Source organism: Salvelinus sp. IW2-2015, linkage group LG37, assembly GCF_002910315.2.
Source record: "Salvelinus sp. IW2-2015 linkage group LG37, ASM291031v2, whole genome shotgun sequence".
Classification (NCBI taxonomy): domain Eukaryota; kingdom Metazoa; phylum Chordata; class Actinopteri; order Salmoniformes; family Salmonidae; genus Salvelinus; species Salvelinus sp. IW2-2015.
This window is the reverse complement of record NC_036876.1, coordinates 9,932,629-9,952,208: the sequence shown is the minus strand read 5'-3', so window position 1 is coordinate 9,952,208 and position 19,580 is coordinate 9,932,629. Positions and strand designations below refer to the sequence as shown.

The 19,580-nt window shown below is 43.5% G+C and overlaps 1 protein-coding gene across 2 annotated transcripts in view; it reads left to right on the top strand.

The window, feature by feature from the left end:
- The window catches only part of LOC111960444 (rap1 GTPase-GDP dissociation stimulator 1-like), a 51,545-nt gene extending 31,965 nt beyond the window's left edge, over nt 1-19,580 (top strand). For both annotated transcript variants that reach the window (XM_070437950.1, XM_023982442.2), the window contains 8 exons: nt 6,528-6,671; nt 13,327-13,458; nt 14,305-14,439; nt 14,873-14,998; nt 15,827-15,966; nt 18,266-18,392; nt 18,904-19,032; nt 19,225-19,580. In XM_070437950.1, the coding sequence (XP_070294051.1) occupies nt 6,528-6,671; nt 13,327-13,458; nt 14,305-14,439; nt 14,873-14,998; nt 15,827-15,966; nt 18,266-18,392; nt 18,904-19,032; nt 19,225-19,352 (1,061 nt within the window). In that variant the 3' untranslated portion in view covers nt 19,353-19,580. The remainder of the gene's footprint in view (nt 1-6,527; nt 6,672-13,326; nt 13,459-14,304; nt 14,440-14,872; nt 14,999-15,826; nt 15,967-18,265; nt 18,393-18,903; nt 19,033-19,224) is intronic.

Genomic DNA, 19,580 nt, shown 5'->3' with positions numbered 1-19,580 from the left:
CATACTGTGTAAGTACAGTKGRGTCTGAAATGATTGACACCCTTAAGCAATAATAACTGTATGATTGACACCCTTAAGCAATAATAACTGTATAAAATAAAAAATGTAAATACTGAGCTATACTGTATGCYCAAGAAATCTGGGGAAATTATATTATTTTATACTAATACAATTAGTTTCTCAGAGAAATAGATTTTGTTTAACAATTTATATTTTACCTAACATGCGAAACAAAATCTTTCTCAAAATGATTGACACCCATAAAGATTATTATAAATAAAGTAGTCAGAAGTTTAGTGTTTGGTCCCATATTCCTAACACGCAGTGATTACATCAAGCTTGTGACTCATTTTGGTTTCAGTTCATTTTGGTTCTGTTTCAGATTATTTTGTGACCAATTGAAATGAATAGTAAATGATTTATTGTCTTTTTGCCGTCACTTTTATTGTCAATAAGAATAGAACATGTTTCTAAACACTTCTAAATTCATGTGGATGCTACCATGATTGTGGATAATCCTGAATGAATGGTGAATAATGATGACTGAGAAAGTGTTGAGTGTTATTGGTAATCGTGAGAGGTTAGCATGTCTGCGGTGTATGATCTTTGACCCTGTAACTTTCTCCCTCATCATTATTCACGATTCATTCAGGATTATCTGTAATGAATGTATTAATGTAGATATGATTTTCAATACCGTCATTTCAAAATTCCTCAGTGTACGGTATTCCGCCCAAACCTAGTTGGGGTACAGGAATATAGTACTGGATTATTGAGCCAGTGTTTTGATGTTGTAGAATTAGCATTGCAAATGATTGCATCCATATGGCCATTTACATTAGCCATGATTACACGTCAAATAAGCATACAGAAACAGTGGTGTGTGTGGGGCGTGCATGCACATTAGAAATTATCTAGTTCAGATTTTTTAACTCCCCTTTGTCAGAAATGAATAATGAATTAGTTGAAGTCACAGTTTGGCGAGGAAACTACCGTTGTTGAAGTCACACAGCAAATTAAATATAGCCACCACTGCAATATTTGGGTCAGTGCCTAAAACCAAGTAAAAACATATCCTGGCTTCAATGCGTACGCAGAGTGATTTTATTGAATTATATGAGGATCATTTAAAGGGAGAATTACGGTTACCAGTTGAATGTATTTCCAACTGCGTATTTTCCTCTGAATTCTCACTCACGGGACTCGGGACTACATTATGTGGAGTCACCTGTGGCCTTGGTAACTGATCATTGGAGTGAAGCGGCACGCGCATCCTTAGCTGTCAGCTGCACGGCTGAGGCTGCTGTATGAAAATGTGAAAATGTGTCAGCTGTTTTTAGCACAAATTAAGAGCATGCTTGGAATAGTGTGTGGGTGTGGGTGGGTGGGGGAGAAGGATAGTGTTGATACAGTGTGTGTGTGTGTGAGAGAGACTCACTGACTGTTATCATTCTGGGCAGCACAGTGGATTCTCCCTTTCTGCCAGTCTCCTAGACAACATCCTACTTAACTCTACTCCAGAGAAAAGTCTCTCTCTCTCTCTCTCTCTCTCTCTCTCTCTCTGGCTCTCTCTATCCCTCTCTGGCTCTCTCTATCCCTCTCTCTGTCACATGCACACACACACAACACAATCCTAGACTCAAACATATTTTAATCTCTTTCTCCCTTCATACAAATCAAATCCAATTTTATTTGTCACATGTGCCGAATACAACTGGTGTGGACKTTATCGTGAAATGCTTGCCTACGAGCCGTTCCCAACAATGCAGAGTTTAAAAATAAAATAGAAATACAGGGAATAAAATAAAATACACAAGAATGGAGCTATACAGTACCAGATCAATGTGCATGAGGTACAAGATATTTGAGGTAGATACAGTTGAAGTCGGAAGATTACATACACTTAGGTTGGAGTCATTAAAACTAGTTTTTCAACCACTCCACAAATTTCTTGTTAACAAACTATAGTTCTGGCAAGTCGGTTAGGACATCTACTTTGTGCATGACACAAGTAATTCTTCCAAGAATTGTTTACAGACAGATTATTTCACTTATAATTCACTTTATCACAATTCCAGTGGGTCAGAAGTTTGCATACACTAAGTTGACTGTGCCTTTAAACAGCTTGGAAAATTCCAGAACATGATGTCATGGTTTTAGAAGCTTCTGATAAGGCTAATTTACATCATTTGATTCAATTGGAGGTATACCTGTGGATATATTTCAAGGCCTACCTTCAAACTGAATGCCTCTTTGCTTGACATCATGGGAAAATCAAAAGAAATCAGCCTCAGAAACAAAATTGTAGACCTCCAGAAGTCTGGTTCATCCTTGGGAGTAATATCCAAATGACAGAAGGTACCACGTCCATCTGTACAAACAATTGTACGCAAGTATAAACACCATGGGACCACGCAGCCGTCATACCGCTCAGGAAGGAAACGCGTTCTGTCTCCTAGAGATGAACGTATTTTGATGCAAAAAGTGCAAATCAATAGCAAAGGACCTTGTGAATATGCTGGAGGAAACAGGTACAAAAGTATCTATATCCACAGTAAAACGAGTCATATATCGACATAACCTGAATGGCCACTCAGCATGGAAGAAGCCACCGCTCCAAAACCGCCATAAAACCGCCAGACTACGGTTTGCAACTGCACATGGGGACGAAGATTGGACTGTTTGGAGAAATGTCCTCTGGTCTGATGAAACAAAAATAGAACTCTTTGGCCATAATGACCATCGTTATGTTTGGAGGAAAAACGGGGACGCTTGCAAGCCGAAGAACACCATCCCAACCGTAAAGCACGGGGATGGCAGCATCATGTTGTGGGGGTGCTTTGCTGCAGGAGGGACTGGTGCACTTCACAAAATAGATGGCATCATAAGGAAGGAAAATGATGTGGATATATTGAAGGAACATCTCAAGACATCAGTCAGGAAGTTAAAGCTTGGTCGCAAATGAGTCTTCCAAATGGACAATGACCCCAAGCATACTTCCAAAGTTGTGGCAAAATGGCTTAAGGACAACAAAGTCAAGGTATTGGAGTGACCATCACAAAGCCCTGACCTCAATCCTATAGAAAATTTGAGGGCAGAACTGAAAAAGCGTGTGCGAGCAAGGCCTAGAAACCTGACTCAGTTACACCAGCTCTGTCAGGAGGAATGGGCCAAAATACATCCAACTTATTGTGGGAAGCTTGTGGAAGGTTATCCAAAAAGTTTGAGCCAAGTTAAACAATTTAAAGGCTACCAAATACCAAATACTAATTGAGTGTATGTAAACTTCTGACCCACTGGGAATGTGGTGAAAGAAATAAAAGCTGAAATAAATCGTTCTCTCTACTATTATTCTGGCATTTCACATTCTTAAAATAAAGTGGTGATCCTAACTGACCTAAGACAGGAAATTTCTACTAGGATTAAATGTCAGGAATTGTGGAAAACTGAGTTTAAATTTATTTGGCTACGGTGTATGTAAACTTCCGACTTCAACTGTACATGAAGGCAGGGTATAGTGACGAGGCATCGGGATAGATAATAATAATAAGGTATTTGAGGTACATATGTACATGAAGGCAGGGTAAAGTGACTAGACATCAGGATAGATAATAATAAGCTATTTGAGGTACATATGTACATGAAGGCAGGGTAAAGTGACTAGACATCAGGATAGATAATAATAAGGTATTTGAGGTACATATGTACATGAAGGCAGGGTAAAGTGACTAGACATCAGGATAGATAATAAGAGTAAAATAAACAACAGTGTAGAAGCAGCAAATGATGAGTGTAAAAGTGTGTAATATGTGTGTTTGTTATGTCAGTATGTGTATTTATAATGTCTAGTGAGTGTGTGTGTGTAGGGTCAGTGCAGATAGATGGCGTACCATTAATTGACTATTTACTGTAACAGTCTGGCTATTTAGCAGTCTGATGACTTGGGGGTAGAATCTGTCTCGGAACCTATTGGCCAAGAGCCGATGCTCCGGTACTGTTTGCCAGACAGAAGCAGAGTGAACAGTCTATGGCTTGGGTGGCTGGAGTCTTTGTCCATTTTTTCGGGCCTTCCTTTGACACCGCCTGATTTAAACCCTGTATGAACCCTGTATCCTTCTCTCCTATCTATGACAATACTGCTGTATGAGGAATAGGCTCAGTTATAAGTGAACCCTTGTTTTGTGGGTGACAACGGAACCAAGTCATTTGTGTGAAATAAGCACTTCATTTCTGTGTCATGTAGGGTGGGGCCAGAGACTGTAGATTGCTCCAAGACTGTTGCTAATTAATTTATATAAATATTGAACAATGTTATGATATAGGCCGTTAATATACATGGGTCAATGTAAATAAGAAGTATTATAAACTACTAATTAAGGGTACATTCTGTACCATTTTATTTCAATTTCCTCAAGTGTCTTCTTTGGGCTTTACAAACACATTAGTCCAAGAAAGAAAACTAACACATGGTTGCATTCACCAAGGCCTACCCCCACAAGTGAAGCATTAACATTATTTAGCCGATACACCTGAATACCCAACACACGATCCGGGGTCCGTGTGTGTGTGAGATTCTGTTCTTGATTTTCACGAGAGTGGCACATGTAGCTTGTTGTTGTTGGCCTCTCCCTCCTCCCTGCTCACCATGTCACTTGCTTACACTCACAGTAGCCTACAGACACCGCACAACTCCTGTTAGAGCATCACCTCTCGCTACTTCCCCTCCCTCAGGCCTTATCAGCTCTGGTTAATAAAGTAGCCTAAAGATTGAACCTACCGGATCTATACGGAATGGGTTTAGTTGTCCTCTGGTCCGTTCAGAACGGGTCTTATATATCTTTTACTCTCTCTCTCTTTTTTTCTCTCTCTCTTTCTTTCTCTCTCTTTCTTTCTCTCTCTTTTCTTTCTTTTTCTCTCTCTTTTTCTCTCTCTTTTTCTCTCTTTCTCAAAAGTCCCAGCTCCATTAGAGGATGGGTCAAATTTTTTGGGACCCGTGAAGGCCTCTACCCCACACCTCAACAGGATGAACACAACAACAGAAAAACAAACACACAGTGAAGCGTTTCAAGAAATTCAAGTAACAGGTTGCTATTTTATATGACCTTGACACCCGCAATTTCAGTTTAATTGGCGTATATGGATAGAGCCAAACGGTAATGTTTCTTACAGAAGAATTATGGAGAGCATATGCATAACCATGATAGCAGTATTCAAAGCTGTATTTATTATCCTCAACGTCTCATCTTTCAAAATACATCAAGTCCTCGTAACTTACAGCAATTCCCTCACTCAGACAACAAAACATTTGCAAAAGTTACCCAATTAGCGGGAGGGATGAGGCAACTGTGCGCGTGGTGCTCAAGTTCAGAACGGCTGTCAGTCAAAAACCCATGCAGAGCTGTGAAATGAAGACCCAGAGCTCGSRCATCATGTATAGCATGTTACTGTACAGCCACTGCGTTCCAATTTAGGTTATAAATAGGTCATTCAAAACACTTTTCCCCAGATGTTTATTGGGATTCCTTGAGTGAGCCAGGACTTCCAGTTCATATCCATGTTCTTGAGTTGACTGCATTCAACCAGTATTTGAACAAATGAAATGGATGTTGTTGTAATGAAGTTCACCCTGCGTGTCTTGATGAACCAACTGTCGTCTATACCTCCCTCCTGTTTCTCACTTGGGCTTCCTGCCAGGAACGACTGACGTTCCTTACATAGTAATACTGCCTTGTAAGGTTATTCCTTAGATGGCACAGCACAATAGGCCAGTGCATCAATCACCATTTGTATCGAGGTTTGAATCATATATATATATATGTACTCACACATCTTCATTATCTAAGACATGTTTATGTTACAGTTGAGATGTGTACTGCCTTATAAGGAACACCAAGGGTGCTACTACCAGTCTCATGACTCACATACACTTTTGAAAAACAAAACGAAGACAAACATGATGTTTCATAATGATTACCCCCAGTGCAGAGTGGACTATAGACATGCACCTATGTCTGGACCCTTTGCCATTCGAGCAGGGGAAGTGGAATTGGGTCCGAAAAAGTAATAATCACAAAGTAAACATCACAAGTAAGGCATGCATCCTAAAAAAGAAAAGACTGCACACTGGGATTTTGTGTCRGAGAATTTCGGATGAAGCCAATGCTTTTTCAATGGGAGTCATCCGTTGCCGGATGAATGGCAACTGTTGAAGATTAGCCAACAAGAAATGCACAAAGCTTCTGAAATAGTTGATTTTAGTTGTACTTTTGCCGGACAAAGAACAGACAATGATGTATGTCATATATGAGTGGGGTGTATAAACAAACCTGGCGTGTGTCTGTGGGAGAGATGCTGTGTGTGTCACATGTTGTTGATAAACTGCTGACTTGACATCTTTTCACAGCATGCATGACCAGGCGGTGCTCGTTCTCACCATAGGATAAACTATGGCATTGTTAATTCTGTGTAACTGAATTTCTGTCTGTCTCTCTCTCTCTCTCTCTCTCTCTCTCTTTTCTGTCTCTCAGATGTGATCAAGCTGCAGTTGGTGGAGGCCGGCCTGGTGGAGTGTCTGTTAGATGTGGTAGTTCACACAGTGGACGGAGTGCGGGAGGAGGATGTGGCGCAGCTCAAAACAGCCTCCGACCTCATGGTGCTGCTGCTGCTGGGAGGTACTACAAACACACATACAGTTGGGAATTTTTATTAGGATTAAATGTCAGGAATTGTGAAAAACTGAGTTTAAATGTATTTGGCTAAGGTGTATGTAAACTTCCGACTTCAACCATACATTTTTATTTATTTATCCGTTATTTTACCAGGTAAGTTGACTGAGAACACGTTCTCATTTGCAGCAACGACCTGGGGAATAGTTACAGGGGAGAGGAGGGGGATGAATGAGCCAATTGTAAACTGGGGATTATTAGGTGACCGTGATGGTTGAGGGCCAGATTGGGAATTTAGCCAGGACACCGGGGTTAACACCCCTACTCTTACGATAAGTGCCATGGGATCTTTAATGACCTCAGAGAGTCGGACCCCCGTTTAACGTCCCATCCGAAAGACGGCACCCTACACAGAGCAGTGTCCCAATCACTGCCCTGGGCATTGGGATCTTTGTTTAGACCAGAGGAAAGAGTGCTCCTACTGGCCCTCCAACACCACTTCCAGCAGCATCTGGTCTCCCATCCAGGGCCTGACCAGGACCAACCCCATGCATACAGTTGAAGTCGGAAGTTTACATACACCTTAGCCATACATTTTAAACTCAGTTTTTCACAATTCCTGACATTTAATACGAGTAAAAATTCCTGTCTTAGGTCAGTTAGGATCACCACTTTATTTTAAGAATGTGAATGTCAGAATAATAGTAGAGAATGATTTTATTTAAGCTTTTATTTCTTTGATCACATTCCCAGTGGGTGAGAAGTTTACATACACTCAATTAGTATTTGGTAGCATTGCCTTTAAATTGTTTAACTGGGTCAAACGTTTCGGGTAGCCTTCCACAAGCTTCCACAATAAGTTGGGTGAATTTTGGCCCATTCTCCTGACAGAGCTGGTGTAACTGAGTCAGGTATGTAGGCCTCCTTGCTCACACATGCTTTTTCACTTCTGCCCACAAATGTTCTATGGGATTGAGGTCAGGGCATTGTGATGGCCACTCCAATACCTTGCCTTTGTTGTCCTTAAGCCATTTTGCCACAACTTTGGAAGTATGCTTGGGGTCATTGTTCATTTGGAAGACCCATTTGCGACCAAGCTTTAACTTCCTGACTGATGTCTTGAGATGTTGTTTCAATATATCCACATCATTTTCCTCCTTGATGATATCGATTTTGTGATGTGCACCATTCCCTCCTGCAGCAAAGCACCCCCACAACATGATGCTTTCACCCCCGTGCTTCACGGTTGGGATAGTGTTCTTTGGCTTGCAAGCCTCCCCCTTTTTCCTCCAAACATAACGATGGGCATTATGGCCAAACAGTTCAATTTTTGTTTAATCAGACCAGAGGACATTTCTCCAAAAAGTATGATCTTTGTCCCCATGTGCAGTTGCAAACTTTTTTATGGCGGTTTTGGAGCAGTGGCTTCTTCCTTGCTGAGAGGCCTTTCAGGTTATGTGGATATAGGACTCGTTTTACTGTGGATATAGATACTTTTGTACCTGTTTCCTCCAGCATCTTCACAAGGTCCTTTGCTGTTGTTCTGGGATTGATTTGTACTTTTTGCACCAAAGTACGTTCATCTCTAGGAGACAGAATGCGTCTCCTTCCTGAGTGGTATGACGGCTGCGTGGTCCCATGGTGTTTATACCTACGTACTATTGTTTGCACAGATGAACGTGGTACCTTCAGGCGTTTGGAAATTGTTATTTTAATGGACAAAAATGTGCTTTTCTTTCAAAAACAAGGACACTTCTGTGTGACCCCAAACTTTTGAACGTGTGTGTGTGTGTGTGTGTGTGTGTGTAGGAAATAGTAACACAATAAAATAACAATAACGAGGCTATATACAAGGAGTACCAGTACCGGTGCTTTGTGCAGGGGTACAAGGTAGTTGAGGTAATGTAGTATCTACATGTAGGTATTGGTTAAAGTGACTAGGCAATCAGGAGAGAGAATGCAAAGAAAATAATAGTGGGTCAATGTAAATAGTCAGGGTAGCCATTTTGTTAACTGTTCAGCAGTCTTATGGCTTAGGGGTAGAAGTTGTTCAGTAGCCTTTTGGTCCCAGACTTGTCACTCGGAGAACAGTCTGACTTGGGTGGCCTTCTTCTGATACAGCCTGGTATAGAGGTCCTGAATGGCAGGGAGTTCGGCCCTTGTGATGTACTGGGCCGTACGCACTACCTTTTGTAGTGCCTTGCGGTTGGATTCCAAGCGGATGCCGAGCAGCCAGTCAAGATGCTCTCAGTGGTGCAGCTGTAGAACTTTTTGATGATCTGAGGGGCCCATGCTAAGTCTTTTCACTCTCCTGAGGGGGAAGAGGCGTTGTCGTGCCCTTTTCAAGACTGTTGGTGTGTTTGGACCATGATAGTGATGTGGACACTGAGGAACTTGAAGCTCTCGTCCCGCTCCACTACAGCCCCGTCAATGTGAATGGGCCCATGTTCGGCCCTCCGTTTCTTGTAGTCCAAGATAAACTGCCAGGTCTCTGACCTCCCTATAGGCTGTTTTGTCGTGGGTGATCAGGCCTACCACCGTCGTGTCGTCAGCAAACTTGAGTTGACTGATGGTGTTGGAGTCGTGCATGGCCATGCAGTTGTGGGTGAACAGGGAGTACAGGAGGGGACTAAGCGCACGTGCCCCCGCGTTGAGGGTCAGCGTGGCGGATGTGTCGTTGCCTACCCTCACAACCTGGGGATGGCCCGTCAGGAAGTCCAGGATCCTTAGCTTAGTGATGAGCTTGGAGGGCACTATGGTCATGAACGCTGGCTGAGCAGTAGTCAATGAACAGCATTTGCACATAGGTGTTCCTTTTGTCCAAGTGGGAAAGGGAAGTGTGGAGTTCAATAGAGATTGGGTCATCTGTGGATCTCTTGGGGCAGTAAACGAATTGGAGTGGGTCCAGGGTTTCTGGGATGCTTGTGTTGATGTGAGCCATGACTAGCCTTTCAAAGCATTTTATGGATACAGATGTGAGTGCTACGGGGCGGTAGTCATTTAGACGGATTACCTTTGCATTCTTGGGCACAGGGACTATGGTGGTTTGCTTGAAACATGTAGGTATTACAGACTGGGTCAGGGAGAGGTTGAAACTGTCATACTAGCCAGCTGGTCAGCGCATGCTCGGAGTACATATCCTGGTAATCTGTGTGAATGTTAACCTGTTAAAAGGTCTTACTCATATCGGCTATGGAGAGTGATCAGTCATCCGGAACAGCTGGTGCTCTCACGAATGGTTCAGTGTTGATTGCCTTGAAGTGAGCATTGATGGCAATTAGCTTACCTGGTAGGCTCGCATCACTGGGCAGCTCTCGGCTGGGTTTCCCTTTGTAATCTGTGATAGTTTGCAAGCCCTGACACATCTGACGAGTGTCAGAGACGGTTTAGTAGGATTCGATCTTAGTCCTATAATGGCGCTTTGCCTGTGATGGTTCGTCGGAGGTTGTAGCGGGATTTCTTATAAGAGTCTGGATTGGTGTCCTGCTCCTTGAAAGCAGCAGCTCTAGCCTTTAGCTCAGTGTAGATGTTACCTGTAATCCATGGCTTCTGGTTGGGATATATAGTGCATTCAGAAAGTATTCAGATCCCTTGACCTTTTCCACATGTTGCGTTACAGACTTATTCTAAAATTAATTGCACATTTTTCCMCCCTCATCAATCTACACACAATACCCCATAATGACAAAGCAAAAACAKATTTTTTATGAATTTGCAAAAATTTGTAAAAACGTATCACATTTACACAATTATTCAGACCATTTACTCCGTACTCTGTTGAAGCACCTTTGGCAGTGATTACAGCCTTGAGTATTTTTGGGTCTGACGCTACAAGCTTGGCACACCTGTATTTGGGGAGTTTCTCCCATTTTTCTTTGCAGATCCTCTCAAGCTCTGTCAGGTTGGATGAGGAGCATGCTGCACAGCTATTTTCAGGTCTTTCCAGAGATGTTCGGTCGGGTTCAAGTCCAGGCTCTGGCTGGGTCACTCAAGGACATTCAGAGACTTGTCCCGAAGCCACTCCTGCGTTGTCTAGGCTGTGTGCTTAGGGTCGTTGTCCTGTTGGAAGGTGAGCCTTCGCCCCAGTCTGAGGACCTGAGCGCTCTGGAGCAGGTTTTCATCAAGGATCTCTTTGTACTTTGCTCCGTTCATCTTTCCCTCGATCCAGGCTTGTCTCCCAGGCCCTGCCGCTGACAAACATCCCCACAGCATGATGCTGCCACCACCATGCTTCACCGTAGGGATGGTGCCAGGTTTCCTCTAGATGTGATGCTTGGCATTCAGGCCAAAGAGTTCAATCTTGGTTTCATAAGACCAGAGAATCTTGTTTCTCATGGTTTGAGTCCTTTAGGTGTTTTTTGGCAAACTCCAAGCGGGCTGTCGTGACCCTTTTACTGAGGAGTGGCTTGAGTCTGACAACTCTACCATAAAGGCCTGATTGGTGGAGTGCTGCAGAGATGGATGTCCTTCTGGAAGGTTCTCCCATCTCCACAACGGAGCTCTGTCAGAGTGACCATCGGGTTCTTGGTCACTTCTCAGACCATGGCCCTTCTCCCCCCATTGCTCAGTTTGGTCGGGCAGCCAGCTCTAAGAAGAGTATTGGTGGTTCCAAACTTCTAACATCTTGGGGACCTTCAATGCTGCAGACATATTTTGGTACGCTTCCCAGATCTGTGCCTCGACACAATCCTGTCTCGGAGCTCTACGGACAATTTCTTCGACCTCATGGCTTGGTTTTTGCACTGACATGCGCTGTCAACTGTGGAACCTTATATAGACAGGTATGTGCCTTTCCAAATCATGTCCAATCAATTGAATTTACCACAGGCGGACTCCAAGTTGTAGAAACAATTTTAGTCTCATAAAAAAAGGTCTGAATACTTATGTATATAAGGTATTTCTGTTTAATATTTAATTTGCAAACATTTCAAAAATCCTGTTTTCGCTTTGTCATTATGGGGTATTGTTGAGGAAAAACATTTATTTAATACATTTTAGAATAAGGCTATAATGTAACAAAATGTGGAGAAGGGGTCTGAATACTTTCCTAATGCACTGTATACGTATGGTCACTGTGGGGATGACGTCGTCGACGCACTTATTAATGAATCCGATGACTGATGTGGTAAACTCTTCAATGCCATTGAATGAATCCCGGTACATTTTCCAGTCTGTGCTAGCAAAACAGTCCTGTTGCTTAGCTTCATCTGACCACTTCTGTATTGAGCGTGTCACTGGTACTTACTGTTTGAACTTTTGCTTGTAAGCAGGAATCCATTTTTAACCTTTATTTAACTAGACAAGTTGGTGAAGAACAAATTCTTCTTTACAATGACGGCTTACCCCGGCCAAACCCCGACGACGCTGAGCCAATTTTGCGCCACCCTATGGGACTCCTAAGCACGGCCGGTTGTGATACAGCCTGGATTCGAACCAGGTTGTCTGTAGTGACGCCTCTAGCACTGAGATGCAGTGCTTTAGACCACTGCGCCACTCAGGATAGAGTTCTGGTCAGATTTGCCAGATGGAGGGTGAGGGAGAGCTTGTATGCGTCTCTGTGTGTGGAGTAAAGATGATCTAGAGTTTTTTTCCCCCTCTAGTTGCACAGGTGACATGATGTTAGAAATGAACTAAAACGGATTTCAGGTTTCCTGCATTAAAATCACCGGCCACTAGGAGTGCGGCCTCTGGATGAGCATTGTCTTGTTTGCTTATAGCTCCATACAGCTCGTTGAGTGCGGTCTTAGTGCCAGCATCGGTTTGTGGTGGTAAATAGACAGCTACGAAAAATATAGATGGAAACTCTCTTGGTTAATAGTATGGTCTGCATGTTATCATTAGGTATTCTAACTCAGACGGGCAAAACCTTGAGACTTCCTTAATATTAGAGATCGCCCACCAGCTGTTGTTAACAAAGAGACACACACCCAACCCCCTGGTCTTCCCGGATGCAGCCGCTCTGTCCTGCCGACGCAATAAAATGCTACCGTCACATCTCAACTGCAACATAAACATGTCTTCGATAAGGATGATTCAGTGCCTACGATTCAAACCTAGATTAAAAACTCCTAGATCTATGTACTGACCCTTTGTGCTGTGGTTGCTTTGACTGGGTTTCAAGCATGTGCATGGAAACCGTTCCCCTCAGGCCAACTGATAGACGGGAGGGAATAGAGTGTGAGAGGGAATAAGAATAGGGTAGGAAGAAAGAGCAGGTTGGGAAAAGAAAGATATGACGGAGAATGAGATGGTATTGTGATGAGTGAATCTTCAGATGGACTCTCAGCCTTACTTAGAGCAGAGTGGTGGAGAATACCTTGTGAATCCATTTGTGAATATTTTATGACAACCGAATGTGAGGGAGAATGTGGTTGTCGATCTCGGTGCGTTTAGAGGCCTCAATATCATCATCTGGTTTCCATAGCATTCTCCTAGACTACTTATTCTTCCTATCCACTTTCATTTACACTGAAGCTAAGGAGGACATTTCTCCTGTAACCTTTTCTGACCAAAACATACATGCTTATTTGTGTCTCTGTGTGTTCGTGCACACGCGCGTGGTCTTTTTTATGCTTTTCTGTTTAATAAATAACTGCTTTGTCATTTTACTGCTGCAGTAGGTGGGTGTTTGTGTTGACAGCCTCTCCCCACCTCTCCTCAGATGAGTCCATGCAGAAGCTGTTTGAGGGGGGCAAGGGCAGTGTGTTCCAGAGGGTCCTGTCCTGGGTGCCATCCCACAACCACCAGCTGCAGCTGGCTGGGGCACTGGCCATCGCCAACTTCGCTCGCAACGGTGAGGAGGCTATAGAAATACAGTTAATAGAAGGGACAAAGCCCTTTAGACCATTCTATTTCTATGGAGGGAGGGTACACATTGCCTATGGTAACAGATTGAACCAAAAAGGGTTTTATTCAGGATAAAACTCCCCTTGGATGGCTTTAATACTGACCACAATCTGGGTCACGTTACGTGGGGTGTGACTTCACAGAACGTTCCGATACTGTAGAAATGTATAGAACAGAATGTGTAGAACAGACACTTTTCTGTGTAGTAGAATAGCGAATCGGCACAACACTCAGATTGTAGAAAAGCTTCTCTGTCATGTAGAACAGTTAATCAGCATGCGGCACATCTCTCCACATTCTCCCAGATGTCTTCTAGATCAGTTTTCCCCCTAATAAAACCTGCTGCCTCAGTGCGCTGAATATAGATCACAGGCCCGGCCATTAGTCATTCCATATCATTACTCATCTAAACCACAGCGTTTCGTCCCGTGTCAGCGAATCCTGCGTCCAGGCTGACTTCAAACATTCACCCTGATAAATAAAAGTCCTTATTATAGCCTCCCTAATGATTTATTCCGTACATGGATATGAAGAGAATAATCTGCATGTAACCTGTTTTTCTATCAAACGATGAAGGTAAAATTACGGTCAGAGGGAAATGGCATTGGAACATTCTCCTCCTAACACCTATCCAGTCCTTTATAGATCTGGGGATAGGGGTTCTTCAGAACTTTGATTTGTGGAAACAGATATGTTAGAGCATGGTGGGAGCAAATGCCTGCACAGCCCATAGCTTTTACTGAGCAGTGGGTTAAGTAATGACCTAATAATGTAATGATGATTTCTCCCCCAGATGGGAACTGCATCCACATGGTGGAATCCGGCATCGTTCAGAAGCTGCTGGAGCTGCTGGATCGCCACGTGGACGAGGGCAACGTCACCGTGCAGCACGCCGCGCTCAGCGCCCTGCGCAACCTGGCCATACCTGGTGAGACTCCCAAGGCATTCCAAGCCTGATTGAGTATACTGTCAATGTTGTGTATGACTCATAGGCAATTCTTTAACATTCATTTCCTGTTCCAAGTGCTTCCCCTGCACTCGTTTGTTATCTGTGGGTGGGGGGTAGGTCTTGGCAAATGTAACTGCAAACAAGTACAGGAGCAGCACTTTGACTAGAAGTTGTTCTTTGTTTGAGCCTTAATTGGTTAATACTGGTTGAATACAATAGTTACAAAGTGTATTTTCATGGTGTACTGCATTGGCAGCTTAGAGCTGAATTGCAGTGTATAGTCCTAAATAAGTAAAATAATTAATTTGCTACATGTCTTAAGGGAGAATAGTTTGAATGTATGTATTTATTTATGCATTGATTTATTTAACGTGTTTCTTCTTTGTTTATTCTTCTTCTCCTGTCCCTTCAGTGGTGAACAAGGCTAAGATGCTGTCGGCAGGTGTGTCAGATACGGTGTTGAAGTTCCTCCCGTCAGAGATGCCTCCTGTCCAGTTCAAACTGCTGGGCACGTTACGCATGCTCATCGACACGCAAGGTAGAACACCTTTTATAGCACATTTACAACATCTATAACGCACTGTAGAACACCTTCCTAATGATGCCATAAACCATCGGACTCTGCCTCGCCCTCCGTCTTCAGTGCCTCACGCTCCTTCTTCAAATTTACCACTATCAGTGAAAGGTGTGAATGTTTCCACCCATAAATATATATAGCAACCTTTTCCAAAATAGAGGCTAGAATTCCTTCCTTATGATGCACTAACCTTGAACCCTTCTGTACCTCACATTTTATCCTTAAATGGACCAGTATGTATTTTTTTTATTCAGCAGAAAGTTGGATAGGAAAGTACTCCCACAAAAGAGCCTCGGAATACGATACGTTTCTGTCAAATGTTGTTGAATCTTSATCAAGAAGGGGTTGGGTTGGGGAGTACCGGGCAAGGCCAAGTGCAAACCAGTTAGATCCAGAGTGACATGGATATCGATGGCATCCATCTTTGATTGAATTGCTATGGAACGGAGGGTGACAGTGAGATGCAGACAGTTGACAGGGTGTTAGAATAGCAGTCTACTCGAGGTGATAGGACTAACGCGTGCCCTTTTTCTGACCATGTCATTATGAGTTTTTTCTTCTTCTACTTCTTCCTCCCTGGAGTTCAGGGATTCATTAGAGCAAATACTAGAAAGTGCCAATTGTTACCAAGAAGTGACCCATTTTTTTTKTTKTTKTGTATTTTCAAGTTACCAAGTRTAATAATAATTAGGAACCAAGTAATTCTAGTTYATATACCAGAAAGCTACCAATGGTATAGAGCTGTGAAATAAAGCGTTACCTGTTATTGTGTCCCCCCCCATCCCCCAGCGGATGCGGCAGACCAGCTGGGGACCAATGGGAAGCTGGTGGAGCGTCTGGTAGAGTGGTGTGAGGCCAAGGACCACGCAGGGGTCATGGGAGAGTCCAATAGGCTGCTCTCAGCCCTCATCCGCCACAGCAAGTCAAAGGTTAGGGCCGGCTGCCATGAAAACACACCATCTGTGGCTGGCTTCCACCACAGATTACATCCTGACCCATATCTGAACTGCATACACACACACACTGAATGTATATGTTATCAGCTATATTTTAATCAAAGGTTGTATCAGCTAGCTTGTCTTTACTGATCTAACTCTCAGCTCAAAATCCAATCCATGCTTTATGTTACATCATTCATCAAGGGAACAGAACAACTGAGGTGGGAGTCATGTTCTAACTCTTCCTGATATACGGTGTTCCTTGTTGACTCACGCCCRGAGACAGCGTTGTCAGTTCTGCTACATTTCCTACCCGGTCCCTCATCTGAGGAGAATGACTCGGGGGCACCTCAGACTCTGGTTGTCTCATTCTTAGACTGTAGATTTATGAGCTCCAGGCTCTAAATGTTTCTGTCCTATTTGCAGATCGCTAGATAGAATAGAACCCTGTGGAAGCACCACAGATGTACAGTTGAAGTCAGAAGTTTACATACACTTAGGTTGGAGTCATTCAAACTTGTTTTTCAACCACTCCACAAATTTCTTGTTAACAAACTATAGTTTTGCCAAGTCGGTTAGGACATCTACTTTGTGCATGACACAAGTAATTTTTCCAACAATTGTTTACAGACAGATTATTTCACTGTATCACAATTCCAGTGGGTTGGACGTTTGCATACACTAAGTTGACTGTGCCTTTAAACAGCTTGGAAAATTCCAGAAAATGATGTTATGGCTTTAGAAGCTTCTGATRKGCTAATTGACATAATTTGAATCAATTGGAAGAAATCAGCCAAGACCTCAGAAAAAAATTGTAGACCTCCACAAGTCTGGTTCATCCTTGGGAGCAATTTCCAAACGCCTGAAGGTACCACGTTCATCAAACAATTGTACGCAAGTATAAACACCATGGGACCACGCAGCTGTCATACCGCTCAGGAAGGAGACACGTTCTGTCTCCTAGAGATGAATATGCTTTGGTGCAAAAAGTGCAAATCAATCCCAGAACAACAGTAAAAAGGACCTTGTGAAGATGCTGGAGGAAATGGGTACAAAAGTATCTATATCCACAGTAAAACGAGTCCTATATCGACATAACCTGAAAGGCCGCTCAGCAAGGAAGAAGCCACTGCTCCAAAACCGCCATAAAAAAGCCAGACTACGGTTTGCAACTGCACATGGGGACAAAGATCGTACTATTTGGAGAAATGTCCTCCATGAAACAAAAATTATTGTTTGGTCATAATGACCATTGTTATGTTTGGAGGAAAAAGGGGGAGGCTTGTAAGCCGAAGTACACCATCCCAACCTTCAGGCACAGGGGTGGCAGCATCATGTTGTGGGGGTGCTTTGCTGCAGGAGGGACTGGTGCTCTTCACAAAATAGATGGCTTCATGAGGAAAGAAAATTATGTGGCTATATTGAAGCAACATCTCAAGACATCAGTCAGGAAGTTAAAGCTTGGTCGCAAATGGGTCTTCAAAATGGACAATGACCCCAAGCATACTTCCAAAGTTGTGGCAAAATGGCTTAAGGACAACAAAGTCAAGGTATTGGAGTGGCCATCCCAAAGCCCTGTAGAAAATTGTGGGCAGAACTGAAAAAGCGTGTGCGAGCAAGGAGGCCTACAAGCCTGACTCAGTTACACCAGCTCTGTCAGGAGGAATGGCCCAGAATTCACCCAACTTATTGTGGGAAGCTTGTGGAAGGCTACCCGAAATGTTTGACCCAAGTTAAACAATTTAAAGGCAATTCTACCAAATACTAATTGAGTGTATGTAAACTTCTGACCCACTGGGAATGTGATSAAAGAAATAAAAGATGAAAGAAATAATTCTCTCTAGTATTATTCTGACATTTCACATTCTTAAAATAAAGTGGTGATCCTAACTGRCCTAAGACAGGGAATTTGTACTAGGATTAAATGTCAGGAATTGTGAAAAACTGAGTTAAAATGTATTTGGCTAAGGTGTATGTAAACATCTGACTTCAACTGTAGGTCCTACAAGTGCACTGTACAGAAGAGTCCTATATTATTTAGAGTGGAGGTGGACTGGCCTAAGTGGCCTACCCTCTTGGAAAGTTACTGGGTGTGCAGGTTTTTGTTCCTATCGTGCTCTAACACCTGATTTCAGCTCCTGATGAGTAAAGGTAAAGTAAAGGCAGGCGTGTCAGTGCATGACTGGAGCACAACCCTGCACACCCAGAATCTACATCCAGGATGAGGGTTGGCTTCCCCTGATTTAGAGTTGTGCCCCCATTTTTGAAATGTATTTGTTTGTGTTTTCAGGACGTTGTAAAAACAGTCATCCAGGGGGCAGGAGTGAAGCATTTAGTAGTCATGGCGACGAGTGAACACATGATCATGCAGAACGAGGCGCTGGTGGCTCTGGGCCTCATCGCCGGGTTGGACCTGGGTAAGAGTCAGGGGGTCAGGGTCATGATGTCACAGTGCAGCCAAATTCTAACTACTGTGTTAGCCACATGGTATTGTAAGGGCCGGATTGGTAGCACTTTCTTTAACAGTGCCTGGGTTGTGTTTAGTAGGGCACACTGTACTAAAATGTTTTGAAACAAGAAAGTAACTGTTTCCGGACAAGATCAGGTAGCACTTCCCTGTCTTACTCCGTTTCAAAATCTTTTCTATCCCCATGCTTACTGAACATGACCCGATTTATTGCATCGCTAGAATAAAATGAAAGTAGTTTGAGGATGTACAGGGCGTGTTAGAAGAACCACACAATGCAAAGCAATTTGGGACCTAGTGAAAGTGCTGTATAAATATAATTCACTGTTGAAGCTTATGTTAGTGTGCTCAATACACACCCTTTTCTAAGAGGCAAAGCATTGACTCTGATGGTGCATTGGAATGCATTTAAACAATTGTACAAAATAATTGGTCACACAGTGTGTTTGCCATGGTTTCAGTGGGGGCCGAAAAGGACTTTGTTGGGGCTGGCCTGGTACAGGTGCTCCACAAGCTGCTGTCAGACGAGATGAGTGCGCCGGAGGTCAAATACAACTCCATGGTCATCATCTGTGCGGTCATGGGTTCAGGTAAAAGGCCGGCCATTTTGAATCAGCCACTTAGAAGAACTAAGACGCAGCTTTTGCGCCAATATCCAAACTAGGGCATTGCACAGAGTAGTATACTACTATGGACATAGCGGTATTGAATTATGGTTTAGATTTGTGCCTCCTTTAAAGACTCTTCTGCATTGGACCTGTTCTTCTCTCACCCTCCTCCAGAGCCTCTCCATAAAGAAGTGCAGGGCCTGGCCTTCATCGACGTGGTCTCCAAGCTGCGGTCGCACGAGAACAAAACGGTGTCCCACCAGGCGTCAATCACAGAGCAGAGGCTAACGGCACAGAGCTAAAGGACTCTTAACGCCCACAATCCCCCACTCCCCCCAATGCCTGCCTCATAGCCAATCCCTGGCCCCCATTCCTTTCTACACAACCTTCCTCCCTCTGTGTGTTTCCCATCGTCACGTGCCAAGGTATCCTGTCCCTTTGCCCCCGTCAACAGCCAGCTGTTCCAGCTAAAACGTACCCGCCCCCTCTGCCTTACAGCCTGCCTTTAGCCTGCCTTCCCACACTACCGC